The following is a 23022-nucleotide window of genomic DNA, read 5'->3' as shown; positions in this document are numbered from 1 at the left end:
CCAAAGACTGCCCTTAGCTATTTGAAGTATCTGCAGAAATTAATCACCGAACAGGTGGACGAGGTACCCTGCGCAACAGCTTCGAATGAACATTTAACCTTTTAGTGAGAGTGAATGTCTCACAGTTCATAATTACCCGCTGGAAACGATACTTGCAACGTGTGCCATTTTGAGCGCCATGAGAAAACGTCGGACGGCTCGACATTACCTAAGAACAAAAAAACCCATCTGCCATCTGCCTTTCATCTGCAGTCGTTAGGTTCGGAGTTCAAAGATTTGCACCTCGCAGCGAAACCCCTATCAGCGGGAAAACAAATGACAAACACTCAACCGTGTAATCCATCGTGTTCGGACACCGTTCTTCGCTCACCTTCTTACCTGTTGCTACACATTCGCGGCTTTCAGCGCGAATGACGCACTTTCAAATTTAATCCTGTGGCCAGCCAGTTTCGGGATCGCCAGTTGAGCAAAGGCAAAGTTTAATTTGCTTAAAGATTTTTCATGACTTCGGTACCGCGACGCTGGTAACGATCGCCAGGCAGAAGGGCAGCTTAGAAAAAGCCCTTTAGACGGTCGCCTTCTCTTTCTCTCTCTCGCCTCCAACGGTTCGGCGCGTAAGATGGCCGAGAAACACTTACGGCCAAAACAAATGTCTTGCGATAAATTATCCGCTTTACAAATTGTTCGACCCGTCGTTGTCCACGCTGGCTTGGCGGGCAACGGGCGTGTGGTGGTTTTCCATTCTTTTCTTTACGTTCCTTCGACGGTGTTCCTCCATTCCTCCATCGAAGCCATCACTGAGTGGACCTTACTCTTGTTCCTCTGCCGTCCCGTTGTAGTTGCTTTTCGGCGGTGGAGAAGTTGATCTGTGGTCAGAGCGCACCGTCCATTGCCCCGAAGGTCCCGCATCGCGCCGGTAAGGAACCACCGGCGCGCTTGATGGACAGGCTCCATGATCGCCCTTTTCCGAAGGAACCCGGAGTCAACTAGCCACGGGTGCCACGGGTGTAACATAAAACAAAACAACCGAAGTAAACGGCTCCGCACATCAAGCCGCTGCAAGGCATGTAAGGCAAAGCGAGAACGTGAGAAGGAAGAGAAACAAACGCGCACACCGTGAAGCGAACGAACGGACGACACGGCCCGGGTCAGGTTGATCTGGAAGTGGGTAAGCAAACGAAACAAAACAGAACTAAAGCAAAATGATTCTTGAGGCAGATGGGGGGGGGGGGGGGGTGGTTAAGGTAAAGAGGAGGATATCTTAGGGGGGGATACCTCACGAGACCACCCAAAGGTGTACGCGCGAGAACTCGTAAAACCGAGAGGGGCAGAAATGCGAAGACAGCGGACAACACGGGCAGGAACACCTCAGAACTGAAGCGGACACAAGCGGACGCGTTCTGCCAATATGCCCGTGTGGCCGTGTCTGAACGTTAGAATAGCTGACTCTGTTTGCACGTCCGCCCGGAATGCTCGTGGCCTCCGTGTGGCTCACTGTGGAGGGCCCTCGCAAGTACTTCGAGCCGAAGGGATAGGGAACAAAAACCAACAAATCGTAGCGGGAAGTGTACGCTCCAGTGTTCAAAAGGAGAGCTTTGGCTGCATGACACATGGACACCCTTTGTTGCGTCTCCTCCCCCCCCTGGGAAACCCTTCGCCGAACCATTAGAAGCCCATTATCTATGATGTGCATTGTGTGTGAGAGAATCACGTTTCGGTGCCGGGCCGGGCGAATTATGCGAACCGTTCTTTTTTTTCCTGTCTTGTGGCCGTAAGCCATGATTTTCTCACATGCTTCTTCGCGGCTTGGGGGGATGGAATGCGCGAATAGCATTATCGTGCGCTGATTGATGGTGCATCTCAACCGATCACGTGAGTTTGCGTTTGCGGAGAGTGTGAGTGAGAGGTTGGAGTTTGGACTTTTTTGCGTTATAAATTGATACATTGTACCTTGGGAGGTGGAGGGGTTTAGGAGGTTGGGGCTTCTACAACAAGGGTGTGAACAGAATGTTGCATAACAGGTAAGAGGCTGAGCACTCGCATGCTTAATTTGGGTTTCGCAATACAGGTTTATTTTTAGACACAAGTATAGATACAAATATAGCAGCTTGAGATAGGTTTAGAGTGAAAGATTGGATGCTGTTTATCATGAGTTTTGAGGTCGGAGTCCTTAGGGACTCGAGGAGAGAATCTCGAGGCTCCCCGACTCCTCGACAGTCCTATATGAGCTTAAAATCCATCAGAAACCGATGAGGTAATTCGAGGATCTCAGATCCGAGTACCCTAAAGCATATGTCCTCTCCATGAAGTTGAAGTTACCAAAGACTAAGGTTTGAAGACAGTCAAAAAGGAGAAGCTCCCAAAGGGAGGTGGGTGATCGGTTGTTGTCTTCATGAATTAGTCCAAGCCAAGGATATTGAGAGTTGACTTCAAATTTAACTTCCAGACCAAGTTCACGAAAACGACAAACGTGGACGCTTTCGGAACAAACTGTGAACTGGGACCATAGGAAAAATATGCGCTCTAGTCTAGAATGGTCCGGGGCAATAGCAGCGCCGATCTTCACATAGCAGAACCGGAGTTCAAATCAAATCTGAACCGTCCCCCTGTATTGAGTACTAACTATCCAATTACAGCATGGCATCATTAAGTCTAGCACGCCAGTCATGGTAGACAGGACCCAAGAGGTCGTTAGACCAAGGAGAAAAGAGAGACAGAAAGAGAGAGAGAGAGAGAAGTAGAGAGAGATAGTTTGCTTATAATTTTTTGGGTAAACCTTGACGCGGAGAATCAACAGCTGATCGTGCAAGGCACCAACGATCAGATTTCTTATAATAGTTTAGAGACCATCTGGTAGAATTTCGATACAAGGGTTTATAAATTTATAATGAGTAAAAGATAATTATAATAATTAGTCTTCTTTCATCGCAGCAAAATAACAGAGCAATTAAATTTAAATTCAAACGAGCGGTTAATAAAACAAAACAAAAATAATTGAATAAGAGGAACCGGACGAGAGAAAAGCAAACATTGTTGAATCGATGATAACATCTAAATTCGAAATTAGAGGCCCCGAGAGCGGTTCGGGAAAGCATACAATAAAGTTCTTCCAACTTTTCGACACCCTCTTCCAAACTCGCGGTCCCAATTTGTACGCATTCTAACACATCACCTGCGTTGCACATTAATAATACATAAATTTATAGTGCGCTCACGCGCTCCCAGCCACTATCTCCCTTTTTCCCCAGGGGTTTTACGATGCCTAATAGTTACATTGTTTCGCGCACCGATGATGGTCCATTACGGTGGGCCATAAATTGATGGCTGCTTGAACGCGCATCCAGCCAGTCCAATAATTCACCCATGCACGGCAGCTGCAGTTTCTAGAGGCCTTGGTTCAGGCTCTAAATCTAGGGAAAAAAATCTCAAGAATTACACGCACGCATGCATCACGCTATCCGAGTTCTTGGCGTACGGGGTTCCCTCATCGCTCGCCCTTATTTTCGCTTCCGAAATTCTTCTCACAAGTAAACGAATCTATGATCTACCCGGTCCCTGCGTTGCTGCGTAACTCATTTAGGAGCTCTATTCTACAACTTCCACCGAGAGGCGGCCACGTTCCGATGGTTAATATGCCCTTTTTTTTTGGGTAATGCACCCTAATATTATTATAATTAGCTGCGTTTTTTGTGTGTGTGTGTGTTGTCCCTTGCTGCTGGGTGCGTGTGCGCCGATCGATCAAGCCGTCGATCTAAACGATCTGACTGCGCCACTCGTCAAGCCGCTCGACCGTGGTTTTTCTCGTTCCGTTCGGGCGTTCTAGGCCCTACCAGCCAGCCAGGAATTCCAGCTCGAAGGGGGAAGCAACGAAAAGTGGTACCGGAAAAACGTGGGTAAAACAAAATTATACACGAACAACAATTTGTACCACATGGAAACCTCTCACGCACCAAGAGATATCGGCGCGTACCTTACCGGGCCGATGCCACGCCAAGCCACGTTGTCACCGGACCGGCTTTTGGAGTTCGTTTTGTTCGGGGGTTTTATTTTTATTCAATTTCTCCTAGGACCCTTCAACGGTGCCCAGAAACAGGGGATCTATTGTACAGCGGGAATAAAAAGAGGTAAGGGGGAGAAATGAGCCCACCGGGGGGAAACATAGGTCCGGAGGTGTTCACCGTTGTCTCTCGGTATTGCCTCTGCTTAATCACTATTAATTGTGATTCATGGGCAGGCGAACGTGTGTAACCTCGAGTCGATGTGGCTTTTTCGGCGGGGTACAAAACCCTTGGGTTGGGAAACCGGACCGGTCGTCGTCCACGCCACAGAAAGGGAGATTTTTTAATTGAGGGTACTTAAAACTTGTCGGTTTATACCTCCCTGCTCTGTGCTTTACTATGGAGGTTTTGCGTTACTCAGTGCGCTATGAGCCGCTTGTAACTGTCACACCGGTGGTTCTGGTGGTTCTTTTATGGTTCCTTTTCAGGTTCTCCCGGTCTGAAGCGCGAGACCACTCCAAACTTTGCCATCGAAGCCATGATTTCTTTTTTTTTTGCTTGCTTCGTTTCAACACACGCCGGACAAGTCGTCGTCGTCGTCATCGGTGTTGTTGTTAGGCGGTACCACTATAACTGTCACTTGTAATGTTTCTTGTTCTCTTTCCCAGTGACCCTCCGACGGTGCGTATCCTTAGCCGCTCCTTAGCGTCGTGGAGCTCGCGTTAACTGCGTTCGTTGCAGTTCACACTGATGGACATCTGGAGCATAAAACAATCTCCACCTTCACAATGCCAGCCGTCATTTTTTTGTTTTGTTTTCGTTGTCAACGGTTTTGTGGCGTTTCAGTGTTCAGCAAGGGCGAGCAATTCCTGGAGACCTTCGCAGTGGTGCGCTCAGGGTCAATGGTTTTCTCTTCTGCGCTGTGTCCTGTGTGACGGTATGTCGAACGGCGGCCGTACGCTGGAGTTTAACCGAGGAATGCAGCCATGAAGCCGTAGTGCTAAGATCAAGATCAATCACGACTGGGACGCTCGCGTTAGTGACAGGGTAGAAAGCGTGGAACTGTACCGTGGTGATGTAAGACACTGATCCGGACCCCGGGTGGAGATGCATGCGCGTACGCGGTCAACAAATTATTGCCCGCATCGGTATGATAGGGGTCCTTGCAGGGAATATCAATGCCCTACGGCAGTTGAATGCATTCTGTTAAAAGGGATAAGAAAATCTAGAACTCTCTGAAAATGGGCTTAACGGACACTAACGTTCGTTTAAAACGTAGAACTTTTTATATGAGAAAAATATAGTTTGAGAAAATTAATAAAAGTAATAATCTAAAAGAAACTAACAAAATTGAATAAAACATAAGAATAAAAATAATGAAATAATTAAATCAAGCAACATCAGAAAAATATTTTTTAATAATTTAATGCAAATTTAATTTAAAAAAATGAATTTTTTTCTAAATAGTCAGAAGTTATAAGTGACCGAAAAGCTATGGTTATACAAACTTTTTCATAATTAATATATTAAATTTCCAAAACAAGAAGAAAAACATTACGAAAAAGAGCATAAATACTAAGAGCGAGAAACACCAGAATCGGTAAAAAAGTTAGTTAATATTAATTTAAAAAAAGGAAAATTAGAAACGTAATATAAATTTGAAGGCTGTTTTTCATATTTTTCGATTAAAGCATTTTAAGCTTTGATAAATATATGTATATAATTAATTTTCAAATTAATTTTCCCCAGCATCTTGTTCTAGATCTTCTTCCTAGAAAACTTTAACTTTCATATTTGTTATGAAGAATTTGTACTCTTTCTAGAAGTCATAGCAAAACATTTGTTATGCATACTATATCTTGTCCAAAAAGGTAGTAAAACTTTAAATTGAAAAATACACCAAAATAAGAAACAAATAAAAATATTAAGTGACAAAGAAGCATTTAACAACGACTGATAAAATACAGTTGCACAGAAACATTTGATAAATCTTTGAACTTTCTGGAGATCTATCACACTTACCTACATAAAGTGCTTAAACTTCATCCATCCTAAATGCACTTACCTTAAAATAAAGCTATTACCTAACCATTTTCGTTCTCCCCTCACATCCCCCCCCGGATAATGTGTTTGATTTCCATTGAAGTTTATATTGTTTTCCACGATTCACGGGCGACCTTCCAGCATACCAGCGTACCGTTGCACGCTACCACATGTTTCACAAATGCGCTACAATGCACGTCATTTTACACTTATTTTAACCACTTATCTTGCCAGACAAAACTCAAACCCCCTCTCCCCCTTTCGAAGTCTTCCCCGGGAAGGAACCAACGTGTGAGGCTTTCAGACATAACCGTCGATTTGGCTCCGCAGCGCAGTTATGGTTTTATGGTGTTTTGAAATCGTTAAACTTTACGATTGTTTGCCTTTTGCGGGAGTGTTTCCACGGTGGCGGCCGGTGTGGAAAAATGGTTGGACGAACGAAGTAAGGTAGCGCGAATGACGCACCGTGGCGCGTGGGGCTAGGGGTTCACATTCGCTCTCCAGCATCTTCCGGGCGAGTGGTGGTGGTGGCCACCAGCCGTCAGGAAGGGAGCTGATGCCATTCCCGTGGGAGACGGTTGGCTGGCTGGCTGGCTCTCTGCCGTTTACCTTCGGCTGCAGTGGAAAATGGTATGTCGTCGTCGGAGTCAGTACACTGGAATGCAAGTCGCAGGCCGAGTGCTTCTCGGCGATGATTTACTGGTCACCCCCGTGACCTGACACGTACGCGTATCGTCGTAGTACCGAGAGTTGTTATTTCTGTTATTTCTTCGTGGTGTGCTGCTGCACGTGAAACAACAGCAACCGAAATGGTTTGGGTTCCCGTTCGATCGGGCTCCGGTAGGTGTGAGCTGAATTCGATTGCCGCTTTTTTTGTCCTATCGGTTTCCCCTAGAATGGTCATAGCGGGGGCGACACACAGAGACACCTGCAGCAAGAACACAATATTTCATCAAAAAAGAAAACACACAGAAATACAAAGGAACACATAAACATGGCCCACCGAGTTGTTTGGGCGATTGCAACGAAATTCAACACCTCCTCGAAAGGGACTTGCAATGTTTTCGATTTCGGAAAATGACCCACGGGACGCGCCAGTACTCCGAATGGGGGACCTAATGTACTATTCCGAGCAACACTGAGAATGCGCCTTAGGCAGAGTTTGCTTCGTGTTCGGTACCTTATCAGTATTGGCACTGATGTGGTGCCGGAAATGAGGGAAAAAGAGCTATAATTTCTTTTTATTGCCAATTGGAGGGATTTTGTTGGGTTTAAAGGCTCGGCTAGCGATAAGCGCTTTTCAAAAGACAAATTTAGTCACAGTTTCGATTATAAATCGATTATTTAAAAAAATAGTTTATCAAATGTGATAAACAATATTTGGAATGGCTGAATAACTAAAACAATTAACTGAAGGTGTTAAACGATTTAGAAAATTGAAAAAAGAAACTAAAATTTAAAGATGCAAAAAAAAAAGAACAAAGAAGAAAGAACAGCCGTAGGCCCCTTGAGAATAAACGATCCTGCAAATAAGCGAAGCAAATAAGAGAACGAACGAAAGAACGAAAAGTAGAATAGAAAATAATAAAAGAACACTCAAGAAGTAAAACAGAAAAGAAAATTAAAGACAAAGAAAAAATAATGATGAAAACATTAAAACAAAAGAAAAGGATAGAAAACGTTTTAAAAATGGAATTATGTAGAAAAGAAATTCATTTCCTCAAGGAACTAAGTTAAAAATACTTCTCATTTCGAATGCATCGCATTGGCTTGCGTGCAGTAAATATAAAACTTGTTCTAAAATATTCCATTATAGCTGACATTTGTGACCCGGATGCATAACGTTTCGTGGAAATGTTAAGGGGCTTTCCTTTAGAAGGAAGTTACCTCATCGAAGAGCGGTCTGCCTAGTTTACTTCCTTCAAGGAAGTCCCGAAGCTAGAGTTTGCAATATGCGCAGTGTGCATATAATAGACATTCCGCTCCAGTTGACAGTTAAATGTATTGGTCTTTCGCTAACTCGCTCGCCCTCGTTCTGCCGTACAAAATTAAGACGAATGGGCACAGTTTCGACAGGGCCTCAAATGAAACGGGAGAAAAAAAGAACCCCGAAAGAAAGCGAAAACAAACCACTGGAGGGCGCCGAATGCGCCGAAGAAAATGTCAGAATTTATTCCGGACCAAAAAACTCCGTCCGGGGCACGAGAAAGTAGCGAGAAAAGTTGCTGGCTATCTATTTGATCGATGTTTTGGCAGCCGTCCCTAATGTAATCGGATATTTCGCCAACCGTCAATGCCGGTGGGCGGTGGGTGCCGACCGGCCCGAAACCCAAGGCTGCATGCAAGGCGCGATCCCTGGTTGGCGTGGAAAGCGGTGGGCCTTGCAGTTGTGCCTTGTGCATGTATGTGCACCAACGGCTCGAGCACGTTTTGCGTTGAAAGCATTGTTTGGGAAACAATTTTTACTGGCGAGTTACATTAGTTTGGACCATGGTCGGTGCACCGTATCACGATTTCCCGAGGTCTCGACGTGTGTTTTGCTACGGCTGATATTATGATTTCGTTTCCTTTCGGTCGTTTTCTAACGACACTTTGAAACGCCATCATGCATTTTCTCCTGCTGCCGCCGGTGTTGACGATAATAGGTGCACTTTGCGTCCGGTGCAGTTAACCGATTCCGACGGACCTGAGCCCGAGACTGAGGTTGTTGTAAAGCCGCTACGGGAAGTATTAGTTAGCATTTTAAAAAGGCGTGATGGGACTGTTTTTTTTGCCCCATCTTCTCATTCCGGTTACAAGGGCTCTTTCTCCCTCTTTCTACTGGTGGTGGTGACGATGATGGTAGGAAATAGTTATTATTGTTGAATATAATTTGCTTGCAAATGCAAATGAAAAAACGCTTCTGATTCTGGAGCGCCCTTCGTTACACGCTTCTTGTTGGCCGTTTCAGCAAGTGCTGCTTATCTTTTGTGCGGTAAATGATGCAAAATACATACTTGCCTTTTCTTTTACGAAGTAGATAAGGTTAAAGGGAATGCTTTTGCTACGGTAAGTGCACTGTTGCGTAAAGTGGTCTTGGTTTATGGTAAAAAGGCACGGAAAACAAAGATAAATTCTTGGAAAAAGGGTTTTGCTGCTGCTAAATGGGTTGAATTCGGAGTGTCCGGAAGGAACGATTTTTCTTAGATTAGAATAACCCAACTAGCAAAATAGTTGTAGAAGGACAGGATTTCATTTCCACATGGTAAAACAGTACACTGTTTGGCGTACTTCGTTGTGCCATTATTTGCTGTTCAAAGCTGCCATCTAAAGCCAACCTTTGGGGCACAAAATCACCAAATCCATCGTCCATTAATCGTTATAAATATCATCATCATATGATTTATTGAGACGCAGCCTCTCACATATAGGATTAGTGGACGTCCGCAGGCCAAAAATTAAAACCGTTGGTCGTCCGTCCTCTTTGCATATCTCTCTCTCTCTCTTTCTGTCTCTCGCATTACAACCGATGTTATGCATTGATGCACTTTCGAGTTCATCAAAACGCATTCGCGGTCCGCGAGAGAGTGAGCCCCTGCAAAGGCTAGAGTGAGAAGGGTGCGTATTGTAAGTCGAGGGTTGTTTTCTTCGGAAATGGTAAATTCATTCATCTCGTCGCACGTTGAGAGGAGAAGCGGGTTAATTCATCCTCTCTCGTTTTGTATCTGCGGGGCCGAAGATAGCCGAAGTTCGAATGAATGAATGAATGAATTTTATAAATAAGAAAACATGTTGAGAAAACATTAAATTTTAGCAAGTCGATTTTGGGAGGCCTACGGAAACGTAAACAATAGGGTTTGCGATTTAGTTAGCACAATAAAATTATTTGTTCGGGGTATTTAAAATTTTATCATTATAACATTTAGAACAAAAAAAACATTCTTTTCTCTATTGATATGTTTAATTTATTTTTTTACCGCAATAACGCGTTAGTAACCATTAAACTCTTACTTTAATTACATATTGTAAATAAAATAATTTTGACCATATCAAAAACCCGTTTAAAATTCCATTCATTCATGCTTTGCAGCCGGAATGAACCGCTCCCGAACGAGCGTGCGCGAGAGGGCAGCCTGAGTAAAAGAGCACGCACACGCACACTTCCCACCGTACAAACAATTCATTTTCCATTCATTTCAACGTCAACCATCAACGCAAGCGGACGTGTGGCCGCGTATCGGTTTCAACGGTGACAGATACGTGCGTGAAAGTTACGTGCGTTTCGTGCACGAGGTCAACAGTGTCGTAGATTTTCCAAGCGTGGAAAAAGTGTTGTTTATTTAGTGAACAAAAAGGTGAAAAAGAACTAACGTAATTCGCGCACGGAGAAGCACGTTTCCGTTAAAAAATACAGAGCAAAACAAGGCTAGCGTTTCAGCCTCCCACGGGGGACATATGTGCGGCGTTGTGTTACTGGCAGCTAGGGCAAAACGGAAAGAAGGAAGGAGCAGTTGTGTGTTGCACGTGTGTTTCTGTGTGTGTGTCCGTGAAGATTATTTTTAAAAGCAAAGAAAACAGCGATACTCGGTTGTGGTGTTGGATGTGTGATGGGGTCAAATTAAAAAAAAAGCATCTCTCTCTCCCAACAAGCGCCCTACAAAGGCGGGTTGATAAAAGAAAGCAAAGAAGAAACCTTCGCGTAGTGCCTAAAAAAGTTGCGTGAGTGCTTGCGTGCCGTGCCTGCGTCGCGCTGTGTGTGTGTATGTGTTTGAGTTGAGTCGTGTGACGACGACTTTGTTGGAGTCTTTTTTTAGGCTTGCATGGGCTTGCCTTGACGGTGGAGCACGAAAAGAAAGTGAGAGCGTGAAGGTGACGTCGTCCAAAGCTGAAGTTGCCGTTGTTTTTTGTGCGTGTGTTCCCAACGGAGGACGACAACAGAGCAAACAGTGTGGAACGTAAAAAGGGGTGTTTTTGGTGGAGGCTTTGCATATCCTCGGGTGGAAGTGTTACACGATAGTGAGTGCAAGACGTGTGCTGTTTACTACGCGAAACCCCTGCAACTACTACTGCCTTCACTAGTGAGAACGAGAGAGAGAGAGAGAGAGAGCGAAAAAGAGATAGATCTTACCTGTTGTGCTTCCTTCGGTTGTCAGGGTAACGGGCTTATGAAACGGAAATCCACCCTGCCTGAGTGTACTTGCGTGTGCGTGTGTGAGGTGAAATGCATGTAGCGTGGGAAAAAAGCGTGAGCCAGTGAGCCTCAGCCGAGCTCACCGGGGTGAAGCAAAAAGGATGGCCTTTCGTGTGATGCATGACAGCTGTGTGGTCAAAACTGACATATTCCAACGTGCTGCTGCGGTGTTTACTGTGATCTGTGAAGACTAACTCGGGCCTTCCCTTGTGCACTGGTGCGAGTTGGGGTCTGTGTGTGTGTGTGTGTGGGGGTTCGCCAGTGTGACTGGAGTCGTGCCACTCTGGTCGGCGCACAGTGAGAGGGAGCAGCACCATAGGAGGACGTAAGCGCGCTCCACCTTCATCCTGGCGGCGGCAGCACGGACGGCGGCGGTCCACCTGCTAACGCTAGCACTGCTCGTGGGTAGTTGGTGCTGTCGGTCGGTGGACGGCCGGGGTAACTTCCTGCGGCACGACGATGCACTCCCGAAGGCGTGCAGCTGGACCGGTGCGATACTGGAAGTATCGCAGGAGAAGCGCTCGGACGAGCTGCAGTGCCGGATTAAGACGATCACCAAGACGGAGAGTCTGCTAGCTAACATAAGTAGTTATCAAATTGATAGGATTAAGTCGCTCAAGCTCGAGTGCAACGACATTATGTTCTTCGAAAGTTCCTTAGAGTCGACGACGACGCCCGGCAACTTTTTGGGCAACCTGCACGGGTTGCTCCGGCTGTCGATCGATTACTGCAAGATCAAGTACATACCGGCGCACGCGTTCGCCAACATGAAGGTGCTGAAGAGCCTGACGCTCAGCACGCACAACGTCGACTGGTCGGTGATGAATCTCGAGCTACATCCGGACAGCTTCCGGGGGTTGTCCGAGCTGAAGGAGATGCATCTGGCGGACAACAACATCTGGAGCTTGCCGGGGGAAGTGTTCTGCCCGTTGCAGAAACTGCGCGTCCTCAACCTTACCGGCAATCGGTTGAGTGATCTAACACAGCTGATGCTGTCCGACTGGGGCAACGGTCCGACGGAACCGGGTCGGGCGTGCAACACCGGTCTGGAGGTGCTAGATCTGTCCGGTAACGATCTGACGCTACTTCCGGACAATGGTCTAACGGCGATGCGTTCGCTGAATGCGCTTCATCTGCAGCGCAACTTGCTGAAGGAGATCGCGGATCGTGCGTTCGTCGGACTGGGGACGCTCGAAATATTGGATCTGTCGGACAACAAGCTGACGGCGCTTACACCGGAACTGTTTGTATCGTCGCGCAAAATTCGTCAGGTGTATCTGCAGAACAATTCCCTCTCGGTGCTGGCGCCCGGTGTGTTTGAGGGACTGGATCGACTAGAAACGCTTGATCTGTCGCACAATCAGCTAACATCGACGTGGGTCAAGCGTGACACATTCGCCGGTCAGGTACGGTTGGTAGTGCTGAACCTCGGTCACAATCAACTGTCGAAGGTGGATCAGCATGTGTTCAAGGGTCTGTACAGCTTGCAGATCTTGAACCTCGAACATAACGCGATCGAGCTGTTGGCTGACGGAGCGTTTAGCGATTTGAAGAACCTGCACGCCCTCTTCCTTTCGCACAATCGATTGCGTCAAATCGAACCGTATCACTTCAGCGAGCTTTACGTGCTGAATCAGCTGATTCTGGAGTCGAATCAGATCGCGTACATCCACGAGCGAGCGTTCGAAAACCTTACCCATCTGCACGACCTGAGTCTGAACGATAATCGGCTGGAGGAGATACCGTCCGGGATGAAGAGTCTAAAGTTCCTGCAGTCGCTCGATCTGGGCAAGAATCAGATTGCCGAGATTAATAATTCTTCGTTCGAGGGACTGGAGGAGCTGATGGGATTGCGGTTGGTGGATAATCAGATTTCGGAAATCTCGCGTGACACCTTCTTCGCACTGTCGACGATCCACGTGCTGAACCTGGCGTCGAACCGTATTCGTCATATCGATCAGTCAGCGTTCAGCTCCAATCCGACGCTACGTGCCATCCGGCTGGACAACAACGAGCTGGAGGATGTGTCGGGCGTGTTTACGTCGCTGTCGTCCCTTGTTTACCTCAACATTTCGGACAACAATATCGGGTGGTTCGATTACTCGCACTACCCGCAGTCGCTCGAGTGGCTCGATATCCATAAGAACAACATCACGGAGCTGGGGAATCGGTACGATGTGGGGAATTGGTTCCTGCTTAAAATGCTCGACGTGTCGCATAACAAGCTGCGGCAGATTAATGCCAGCTCGTTCCCGCGCAACATTGAGACGATCCTGATGAATAACAATCAGATCGAGGAGATCGCACCGGAAACGTTCACCGGAAAGGAGAGCATCGTAAAGGTGGTGCTTTACGGGAATCGATTGCGGCGTATCGAGATGGCTGCATTAGCACTCACGCCGTGGCCAGATACGCGCGTGCTGCCGGAGTTTTATCTGGGCGATAATCTCATTCACTGTGACTGCACGATGGAGTGGTTGCAGCGGATCAACGAGCTTGCCTATCTGCGTCAGTATCCGCAGGTGAAGGATCTCGAGTCGGTGCACTGTTCGATGGAGCATGGTAGGGGTGAGCAGCGGCGACCGCTGATGACGATGCGGGCGAGCGAGTTCCTGTGCCGGTATGAGGGCCATTGTTTCGCTACCTGTCACTGCTGCGACTTTGATGCATGCGATTGCAAGATGACGTGCCCGGACCGGTGCCGGTGCTATCACGATACGGCCTGGGAGTCGAACATAGTTGATTGTGGCACGGCCGGATTATCGCTCGTGCCGGCAAAGATACCGATGGACGCAACGGACATTTACCTCGATGGGAACAATCTGGGGGCGCTTGGCAGTCATGTGTTTATCGGGAAGAAGAAGCTCAAGTCGTTGTACTTGAATGGGAGTCGTATTGAGTCGCTGAATAACAAGACGTTTGCCGGTATTCCAGCGCTGGAAGTGTTGCACCTGGAGCAGAATGGCCTGGAACAGCTGAGTGGGGCCGAGTTTGAGCAGCTGCGTGAGCTGAAGGAGCTGTATCTGCATCGGAATTCGTTGGCTACGATCGGGAACCGATCGTTTTACTACCAAAAGTCTTTGGAAGTTCTAACGATTGCGGACAACAAGCTGACGGGGCTGAAGCCCTGGGAACTGTTCCCCTTGCCGAGTGGTGGATCGGAAGGAGCCTATCGGTCCGTTTCGCTAGAGGGTAATGGGCTGGAATGTTCCTGTGAGCTTATGCCCAAACTGCTCGACTGGCTCGAGCGGATGTTCCGGAGCAACGGTACGGCGGGTGCTTCGGAAGAGGCCTCGGAAGCCTCGGAGGTTGCTAGCTGGGGTGAGTTCCGGTGCTCGAGCGGGAAACCCCTCCCAGACGTGATGAAGGAATGTGAGGGACAACGGCCGGCCGTAGTCCCCGTGGCGACGGCGACCGTACAGCGCACGATCATCAACGACGACTTCATCGACTACCTGCCATTGTTGATCGCGGTACTCGCCGGGTTGGTGCTCACGATCATGCTAGTCGCACTGGTGGTGCTATTCCGGCAGGACGTGTGCCTGTGGGCCCACTCCCGGTACGGGGTGCGACTCTGCAAGGACCCGCTGAGCGCACTGGAGCGCTGTGAGGATAGCGAGAAGCTGTACGACGGTTATCTCGTGTATAGTGCGGCCGATGCCGACCTGGTCACTAGTCAAATCGGCCAGGAGCTCGAGCATCACGGGTACGGCATGTGTTTGCACTATCGGGATGTGCACGGTGGGGCCGGCTTCCTCGGCGACACCATGCAATCGGCAGCGGATGCATCCCGCAAGCTGGTGCTGTTTGTGAGTGTGAAGTTCCTGCAGCTGGAGTGGTCCCAGCCCGAGTTCCGGGCCGCGTTACAGGCGGTGCTGGAACTGATACGGCCGTCCAGGCGCAAGCAGCGCCTCGTGCTGATTACGTCCGTGCCGGGGTCGATGCTGGCGATGGACCCGATCATGGACATCTTGGCCCGCACCTGCACTGTGATCGCGTGGGATGATCGGCGGTTCTGGGACAAGCTGCGGTTCGCTATGCCCGATCTTGGACGGGATGGTGGATCGGTCAACAAGGCGTCCCATCGGAAGAACATCAACATCCGCTACACACCGGCCCCTACCAACAATCTGATGGTGGTGGGAGGCATCGGTGCATCAGCTCCAACGGCCACCTGGCCCAAACGGCTCAACTCGGAGGTTTCAATCCAGCAGCAGCAGCAGCACCATCAACAACCTTATCCGGTTCCTCAGCCCCGGTCGATTGGAGGAGCACCACCGCACAGTACTTACACCACGGAGGATGAGGACCCGTCGACGGCCGGGTCCTCCCCACAGTACGAAGCACCAACGCATCCTGGAGGTGCTCCGGCCGGTGGGATGTATCATCATCATCATCAGCACCCGGGTATTGTTCAGTACCAGCAGCAGCAACAGCATTCCGGTGGAGGTACACCACTTCCACAAACTATGCCCCATCACCATCATCACCATCATCCACATGGACAGTCGCATCACCATCATCATCACCACCATCATCCACCCGGTACTGGGACCGGACCACACGCATACCACGGTGGAGGAGGAGGAGGGGGCGGAGGCGCTGGCGGTAACTTCAGTAGCACCAATACGCTGGGCCACGTGTACTCCACCATTCCCGAGCCTCAGTACATGACCGACCAGCAGCAGCAGCAGCAGCAGCAGCAGCAGCAGCAGCAGGTTCGGACCATGGGTCCCGGACCAGACGGCAGCAATCGGCCGTACTTTGTGTAAAATCGTTTTTCTTGTCCTCCCAACCCCCCATTTGTTTCTCCCCAAATCCCATTTCCTGTGTGTAGCTGTGTCCAACGGTTCCGACGTGATCAAGCGTAGTCTTATCGGTTTGAAGTTGTTGTGGTTTTTTTTGTACAAAAAGAAGAGGAAGAAAGAGAAAAAGGTCTCCCATCCCGTCCCCCTGTATCCCTTTAAGTCGTTATTAATGGTTCCCGCGTTGTGGACCAGGCTAGTAGTGTCGCCCTTACTCGTATCGCGCATCCGTATGCTTATGATTCCTACTACACGCACTAGGTTAGGTTCGAATTTATAATAATAAAAACAACAAAACCGTCAAACACATTTAAAAGAAACAAAGTCTCGCTCGTACCGCTTTAAATGTCTTGCTGGGGGGGGAGATCTGGTGGATGTCATGACATATGCAAAAAAAAAATGACCCACCATGTCCAGCTGGAGCTTTTGGTGGAGCAAATAGGAAAGAAAGAATCATTATGAAACGATGGACCCCGAGCTTGATAAGTCCCGCTTGCCTGGTCTGATGACAACGCCGTCGATGAGGTTCAGTGGTTTTACGTTCGATTTCACATTCCTGCTGATAAGGGCGGTTGGTCCGCCGCCGGATGATCGGTCGTTTCGATGTCTGCAATGCCCGCTCGCGCTATTTTCCCAGCAGTTCCCCACTCTGTACCGGTGGGAGCCCATCGTTCACGTTGATTGATGAGTGAAGAAAGCGGTTCCGATGGCGCACGGGATCAAGCGTCCGGTAGATACGGTTGGTGCTGAGGGTCGTTTGATGTTTCGGTTGGTGTTTGAAGCTGGGAAATTTCTGACTCATGATGGACGGTTTCGGTGCATCTAAGGTAAGTATTGTGCGTGTGCTATAATGGAGCGCTAATCTACTGGCGGCAGTGCAAAACAAACGCACAGTACGATTAATCACTCCGGCGGTGATTCAGAGCTTGGCATGCGGTGCGTGCGAACCTTAGCTTTACATTCCACCAAAAACCCACGGCGATAGAAAGTTGTTTTGGGATGCACAATCATCGCTGGGTTATCGCGAGAGACGTAAATAAATTTTAATTTTGTAAACAAGCCAATGTTTTGAAACTAATTTTCTATTAATCAGTCGCTGAAGTCATAGGTTGGAGTTTTAATAGAATTGGTCTTCCAAGTCTTAATTAAAAACGAAAATAACTCATTATTTTGTAAGAAAAACTACTAAAATATGCTTTAAAATGATCAACAAACCCACTTAACATTTCGCTTGCTTATAACTGCTATAATGAATACGTGCGTGCTATAATGAAGCTCTAATTTACTTAGCTCAAACACTCCGATGGTTTACACTCCTTCATTCACTGCTTGTAATTCGGTTTTGCTCTTTTACATAGTTGCTATTCGCAATTATCGCAAGGTTATCATTCGCAATGTAACGAAAAGACGTAGCTGAATTTTAATCATGTAAACAAAGCAGTGTTTTGGAATAAAGCTTCCATTAATCTAAGCTAAGCTAAGTTAAGCTATTAGGTGAGATAAGTGAGCTCGAAAATAATGCTATTTTGTCTACATTAGATTGACACTGCTCTTTTGCTCTTGATTCAATAATAAAATACTTAATGTAGTTAAAAAAACACGACAACACATCTCAAGTATCAATTAAGATTGTTTACTGACCCACTTAACATTGCGCGTCTCTTGGGGTGTGTTTTGTGAGCTTTAGCTAACAGAAAATGATTTAATTTCATTTCACTGCTGCATTCTATGGTGCAGTATTCTAACACTCCTCCAACTAAAGTGGGTGGGCTTCTTTTGTTAAACTTTTCTTTCAACTGCTTCCCGTTGCTTTTCTCCCTTCTCTTCTCGTATCAGAAATCGGAGGCAATCGGACGGGTAATGGATACTGTCACCCCCGCCCCCCCGGGGGGAATGCGGTGGTAGTCGGAACGATTGGTAACAGCGTGTCGTGACATTTTTAATCTATTCTATTTGCACTCGGGGTATATCGCTCGCCACGGCACCGGCAAAACGCAAACAGCATTCGTTTGTTCGGGTCTCGTACGGTCCGATCGCAGCAAATTGCAACCGTTTCCGGTGTTGGTCCGGGGGTGCGGGCGCATGGTCGGCGGGCGAAGGAACGCACGAGATGCGCCCGTTGCTGTGGCGGTACCTTCGTCAAAGATTAATTCAATCTTCTTTTGCCATTCCTTGACCTTCCGCTGCTCGCTTGGCTCGATTTCAGCTCTCTTCTTAGGTGGTTGGAAAGAAGTAAAGCAAAAAAAAAACGAAAGATAGAAGTTTGCTAAGCAAACAAGAAAAAGCAAAACGGGTGAACATAAAAACAAAAAACCAACCTTAAACTTACATACAAATGAATGAAAACCGGCAAAGCGAACGACGCAGAGATGAGAAAAACTAACGTGCGCTCTCGCGCAGAAGACACACAAGACATTGAAACCGACGGAGGAGCGAACGCCGAAGCGCAACAAAGCAAACGAAATCGTCGATTCCGGGGCCCCGGGGCACACGCGGAGTACGGCTCTAAAACCTTGGGATGGTCATTTTTCTTCATTTTATGTTGGCCCTGTCAGTCGAGCTCGTCGTTTGTACTCGGTTTTTTTTTTTCGTTCGCCAGCACGATTCGAACCCTGCCCGGCAGTTGCCTGTTGCCGTTCCATTCCGAGCGCTGATGCTGGGGATGCTGGGGATGCTGCTCGGCCTGTCGGTCGGTCGGTCGGTTTTAAAATAATCAATGGCTAATTGTAAAAATAAATAAATCTTAAACGTTCCCTAATAAAGCGGATGAAATCTGTATCCCTCGCTCTCTCTCTCTCTGTCTCTTTATCTCCAACAGAAGGGAATGGAATTGTGTCACCAAGCCAGAGCTACTAAGCCACTGCACGTGGAGACGAGCAGCTCTGCGAGGAGGCCGCCACCAAACACCAAGATTAGGAACGGTGCAACACTAACGCTGACGATCTCTCCCGAGCCTAGAATTCGAAACGGTTCGCCTGGCAGGCAAGAGTGCTCGCTCGGATATCGTTGTTCCCGGCCGCAATTGATGCGGGTTCGAACGAGCGAACAATTTGTGAAGCCTGGTCCCCCCCCGCGCCCGATGGACGATCGATGGCACCGTAAGAGACGCCTCGGCAAACTCTGCTGCTGGCGAGATTGAAGTCGACAAGACGTCACGCCGCGTATTCTGACCGTCATTCTTCTCGTGACCGGGCGAGACTGAGAAGGAAAGCTGTGAAGGGAGCGAATGGGACACACCGGGCAAAGCAAACAGGTTTTCTTCTTCTCCAAACAAAAGACCTCCAATATCCGCGTGCACCGCCGCATACCTACTCTCGCACACCCGTGTGGCACGCGGATCACGAATACGAACGTCGAAGAACGGCGTTGAACGACGGATGCATAGGGTTGTGGCCGAACGGGAACGGAAACTTGGGAGGGGTAAAAAACCGTTCATTCCGTTTTCGCTCCTCGCAGCGGTCTTGGAGAATTCCACCGTTTCGGCGATGCTGGTTTGTGTGACGCGTTGTGGACGTGTCACCATGTCCTGGTCCAAAAGACCCTATCAGCGATCCAGCTCCACACGCCCGGTATCGCCGAATGTAGACATTAGCAATTAGACAACGAATGCTCGCACGCTTGTTCGTCGGTTCGTCCGTTTTTTTTGTTTTGTACGGGGGGGAAGACTTTGTCCCACCGGCCATTGCCGCCGGGCGTTGTTGCCCAACGGTGCAGAAAATCGGCAACTCGATCTAAGGGTCCAGATAGTTCCGCACCCGGGAAGCAACGATTTTGATAAGCATTTTTAATGAGGGCCGGGAGTTGTGCGTGTCCCTGTTTGTTGTTTTGGTTTTCGGCGCCATCTTCTTCGAATGCCCGAGGACTTCCTCTGGGCAGGTTGAAACCGACGAGATTAGCTTTGCGTGTGCCTAACTTTGCGGCTGCTGATTTTGGACGGTGATGATGACCAGCAACGCGAGGGAACCCCTTTTCTTTCTTTTCGGCTGGCCATTTATCTTTAGGAAGGGAAAACAAAATAATAACAACACCGCGCTGATTTACACCGTATTGTGGCTGGTCTATTTATGCAGTCGTTAAAGGGAGTTCGCCGCTATCGCGATCTCGGTGCTATCACGGTTACGGCGGCACCCGCACTTAATGGACGTGGACTGTTGTGGCTGTTTCGGCGCGGAACAGAAGGGAAAATAAGATAACTGTTCAAAACTGGCATCATTATCGTTGGGTGTAACGATCATATCATACCGCTTTTCATTTTGCTTTTCCAGGTGGTGGCACATATAGGAAGGCCGCATTTAGCCGAAACTGTCACAAATTTCCAGCAAGATAAACAGCACCACACGGGCAAGTGGGAGCGAACTGCAAAAAACAAATGTTTTTCAAAGGGTTTTGGTTGATTGTGGGTACGCTGATAAGTGTTGTTGTTGATGGACTGACCAGGCAAGACACGGCCTACTGCGTTGAGCTTGTACCGAGCTGTGCTATAAAATAATGCTATAAAATAAATTTCGAAATAGCTTATTATAATATCGCATTTCGTAAGCAACAATGTTGTGGCATACAACAGCTTCTAATGAGTGTAATTATTCGTACCTTTAACAAGAAGATTTCATAAATAAACCCAACAAAACCGCCTCGTTCCGTTAGTGTAAACGAGTTTTCGGGTGGGCATTATTAAAGCTCATTTCTTTTCACGCCTTATCCAAATTCCAATCCAAACGCCTGTTGGATGTAGTAATTGATCATCATTAAGTTCATTTTCCAAAGCCCATCAGTGCGCTTCCCACTTTTCGAAATTCGTTCTACCCCAAACTCCCGACCAACCAACCGAAGGCGGCCGGTTCATGTGCGAATCGAAGATTTTAATAGCGCCCTCGGACGAAGCGCCTGCCTCCAAACAAGAACAGTTTCGTGGTTCCATCCCAACCACGATCGAAATCCACTTTCCCGATCGTTACCGGTTTCGGTACGCACAATTAGCAAAATCAACACTAATCATCGTCCGGTGGGATGCCCTTCAGGTTGCCGTAGTTGCTCACTAGTTAGAGCAACGGTAGCCAGCAGTTTCCCATCCAGTTTCGGGGGCCTAAAGCCTGCAGGGCGTTGATTATCATAATCGACTAGCTTTCCTTCGAAAAATTCGCTAAACCCATGATGCTGGGGCGCACCAGAGCAATCCAGGGGGAAGCAAACAGTAGCAGAGTGCGGAGAATCTAATTCAATTATCGAAAAACTCGAAAATGGCGGCACGCGGCGATTTATATCGTGGCACCGCGGAACGGAAGCAAGGGTTCTCGCTGCTTTCCCAGGGTTTTGCAGGGGTTTGCGTGTGAATGTGTGTAAAGGATCCGAATGGGTCCGCGATCCATGAAATTCAATTAAAACCAATCAACACCCGTTATCGCAACCTCCAGAAAGAGAGAGAGAGAGAGCGTCTGCGTGGTGGTGGGCAAAGTTCTTGGCAGGGTCTTGACTGGAGGTTTTAAATTGAGCACCGCTCGGGTGATCTTTGGCTTTTTTGGTGGTCGTCGAGGTGATAGCTTCATGGGTTCATGGGATTGCGGGTACCCTGTTCTACCCAATAGGGATCGGATCGAGTTATGGCTTTTATAATTAGCGTTAATAGTGCTTTATTTGGTCAGCTGGATTTATCAATTCGTTTCGCAAGTAATCAGTTTTATTATCGTCTAGCGCTGGTATACGGGGTTACTGTTAATTAATAAACCGTCATAAAACTGGCGACTGCTTCCTACTGATGTAGTAACCCGTTTTTATAGCTGCCGGGTAGGTTTAAGACGGATATCAGCGTGATTAGAATCTGGGCGGTCTTATAGCCGAGAGGATCGGTGTTCGTGTCTTTCACACCGAAAGGCTGTGGATCGAATCTCCTCCGCTTCAAGATGAGAGTATATTATCTTTTCCAGATTTTATAAGCTGCCGGTATCATCATCTGTGAGTGATGCTCTATTTGTGCGCTCAACTGGAACTGGATGGAGGGTGCCCGACATATCTCAACCAATTGGCGGCCCTTTCTCGCGGGGGGCAAAACAAATCGTCCGACGCATATTATACAACTTCAAGACACGGAGAAGATGATGGGACTTGCTGTGCGGACCTTGGATTGGATTGGGGGTCGCTCCGGAGGTGGTGGTGAAGTGGTGGAGAAGACCCGTCGCTCTCTCGCGTACCAAACAATGCACTAAAAGCCTCCCAATCAAACTGTACACTATCATTATCTCTCATTAAATTATAGCATGTATGGTCCTTCCATCCAATCTGCTTGCGTCTCTTCTACTCCATCCTCTCTTCTCCGTGTGGATCTTCCCTCCAGCAAGATGAGTCGATTTTGCTCTAGAAAAGAGCATGGAAGAAAGCAAGAACGAGAGAAAAAAACACCCCGTGATGATCGCCCTCTGGTCGGTTGAGGTCGGTTATCGGCTTGTTGCTGTTGTTGCACCGTTTAAGCCCCGTTGCCTCTTCCTCCGTTATTTACTCCTCTTCAGGGCAGGGTGGAATTCACCCCCAATCTTACCGTCGGACATTCCACTTCGCGCTTCACGTTCGCGCTCTGTTTTGATTCGGGGTGAAGAGTCCAACCCCTTTTGGCTCCACCATGAATTTACAATTGTGTGTGCAGTTCTTTTGCCAGCTCCGTTTGGGCAAATCTTGGCCAGTCTGAGCAAATAAACCGGCGAAGGCAGGAAACACGATCATCATCATTTGGTGGTGGTGGTGGTTGTTGGCGTAGCTGTGGTGCACAGGAAATGATGCCTCCCTGATCCAGTTGAAGTTCGTTTCTTTTTTTTTCGTCGGTGGTTTCGCTCTCTGTGGTCAGCGAACTGGTTGGGTTGGTTCGCTGGATGGGAGTGATGCCGGTGCGGTTAAGCTGCGAGTCTCATCATCATCATCATCATCGCTGCGCTGATCATGCTTCAAGTCAAACCATTTCGCGACCCATTTCTCTGTGTGTGTATGTGCAGTTGGGTGTCTTTTATGTAACTGCCAACAA

General features: G+C 48.0%; 1 protein-coding gene across 1 annotated transcript; it reads left to right on the top strand.

The window, feature by feature from the left end:
* The first annotated feature begins 10220 nt into the window (after positions 1-10220).
* Positions 10221-16340, top strand: LOC118507143 (toll-like receptor Tollo). Its single transcript, XM_036045179.1, has one exon. The coding sequence runs from the start codon at positions 11850-11852 to the stop codon at positions 15981-15983; it is 4134 nt and encodes a 1377-aa protein (XP_035901072.1). The 5' UTR covers positions 10221-11849; the 3' UTR covers positions 15984-16340.
* Positions 16341-23022: the final 6682 nt, after the last annotated feature.

The sequence above is a fragment of the Anopheles stephensi genome, chromosome 2 (assembly GCF_013141755.1).
Source record: "Anopheles stephensi strain Indian chromosome 2, UCI_ANSTEP_V1.0, whole genome shotgun sequence".
Lineage (NCBI taxonomy): Eukaryota > Metazoa > Arthropoda > Insecta > Diptera > Culicidae > Anopheles > Anopheles stephensi.
The sequence above is the reverse complement of the archived record's forward strand: the minus strand, read 5'-3'. Positions and strand labels throughout refer to the sequence as shown.

Bases quoted from the DNA above. Each gene is read 5' to 3' on its own strand.
- LOC118507143 (XM_036045179.1), top strand. From the start codon at position 11,850: ATGTTCTTCGAAAGTTCCTTAGAGTCGACGACGACGCCCGGCAACTTT.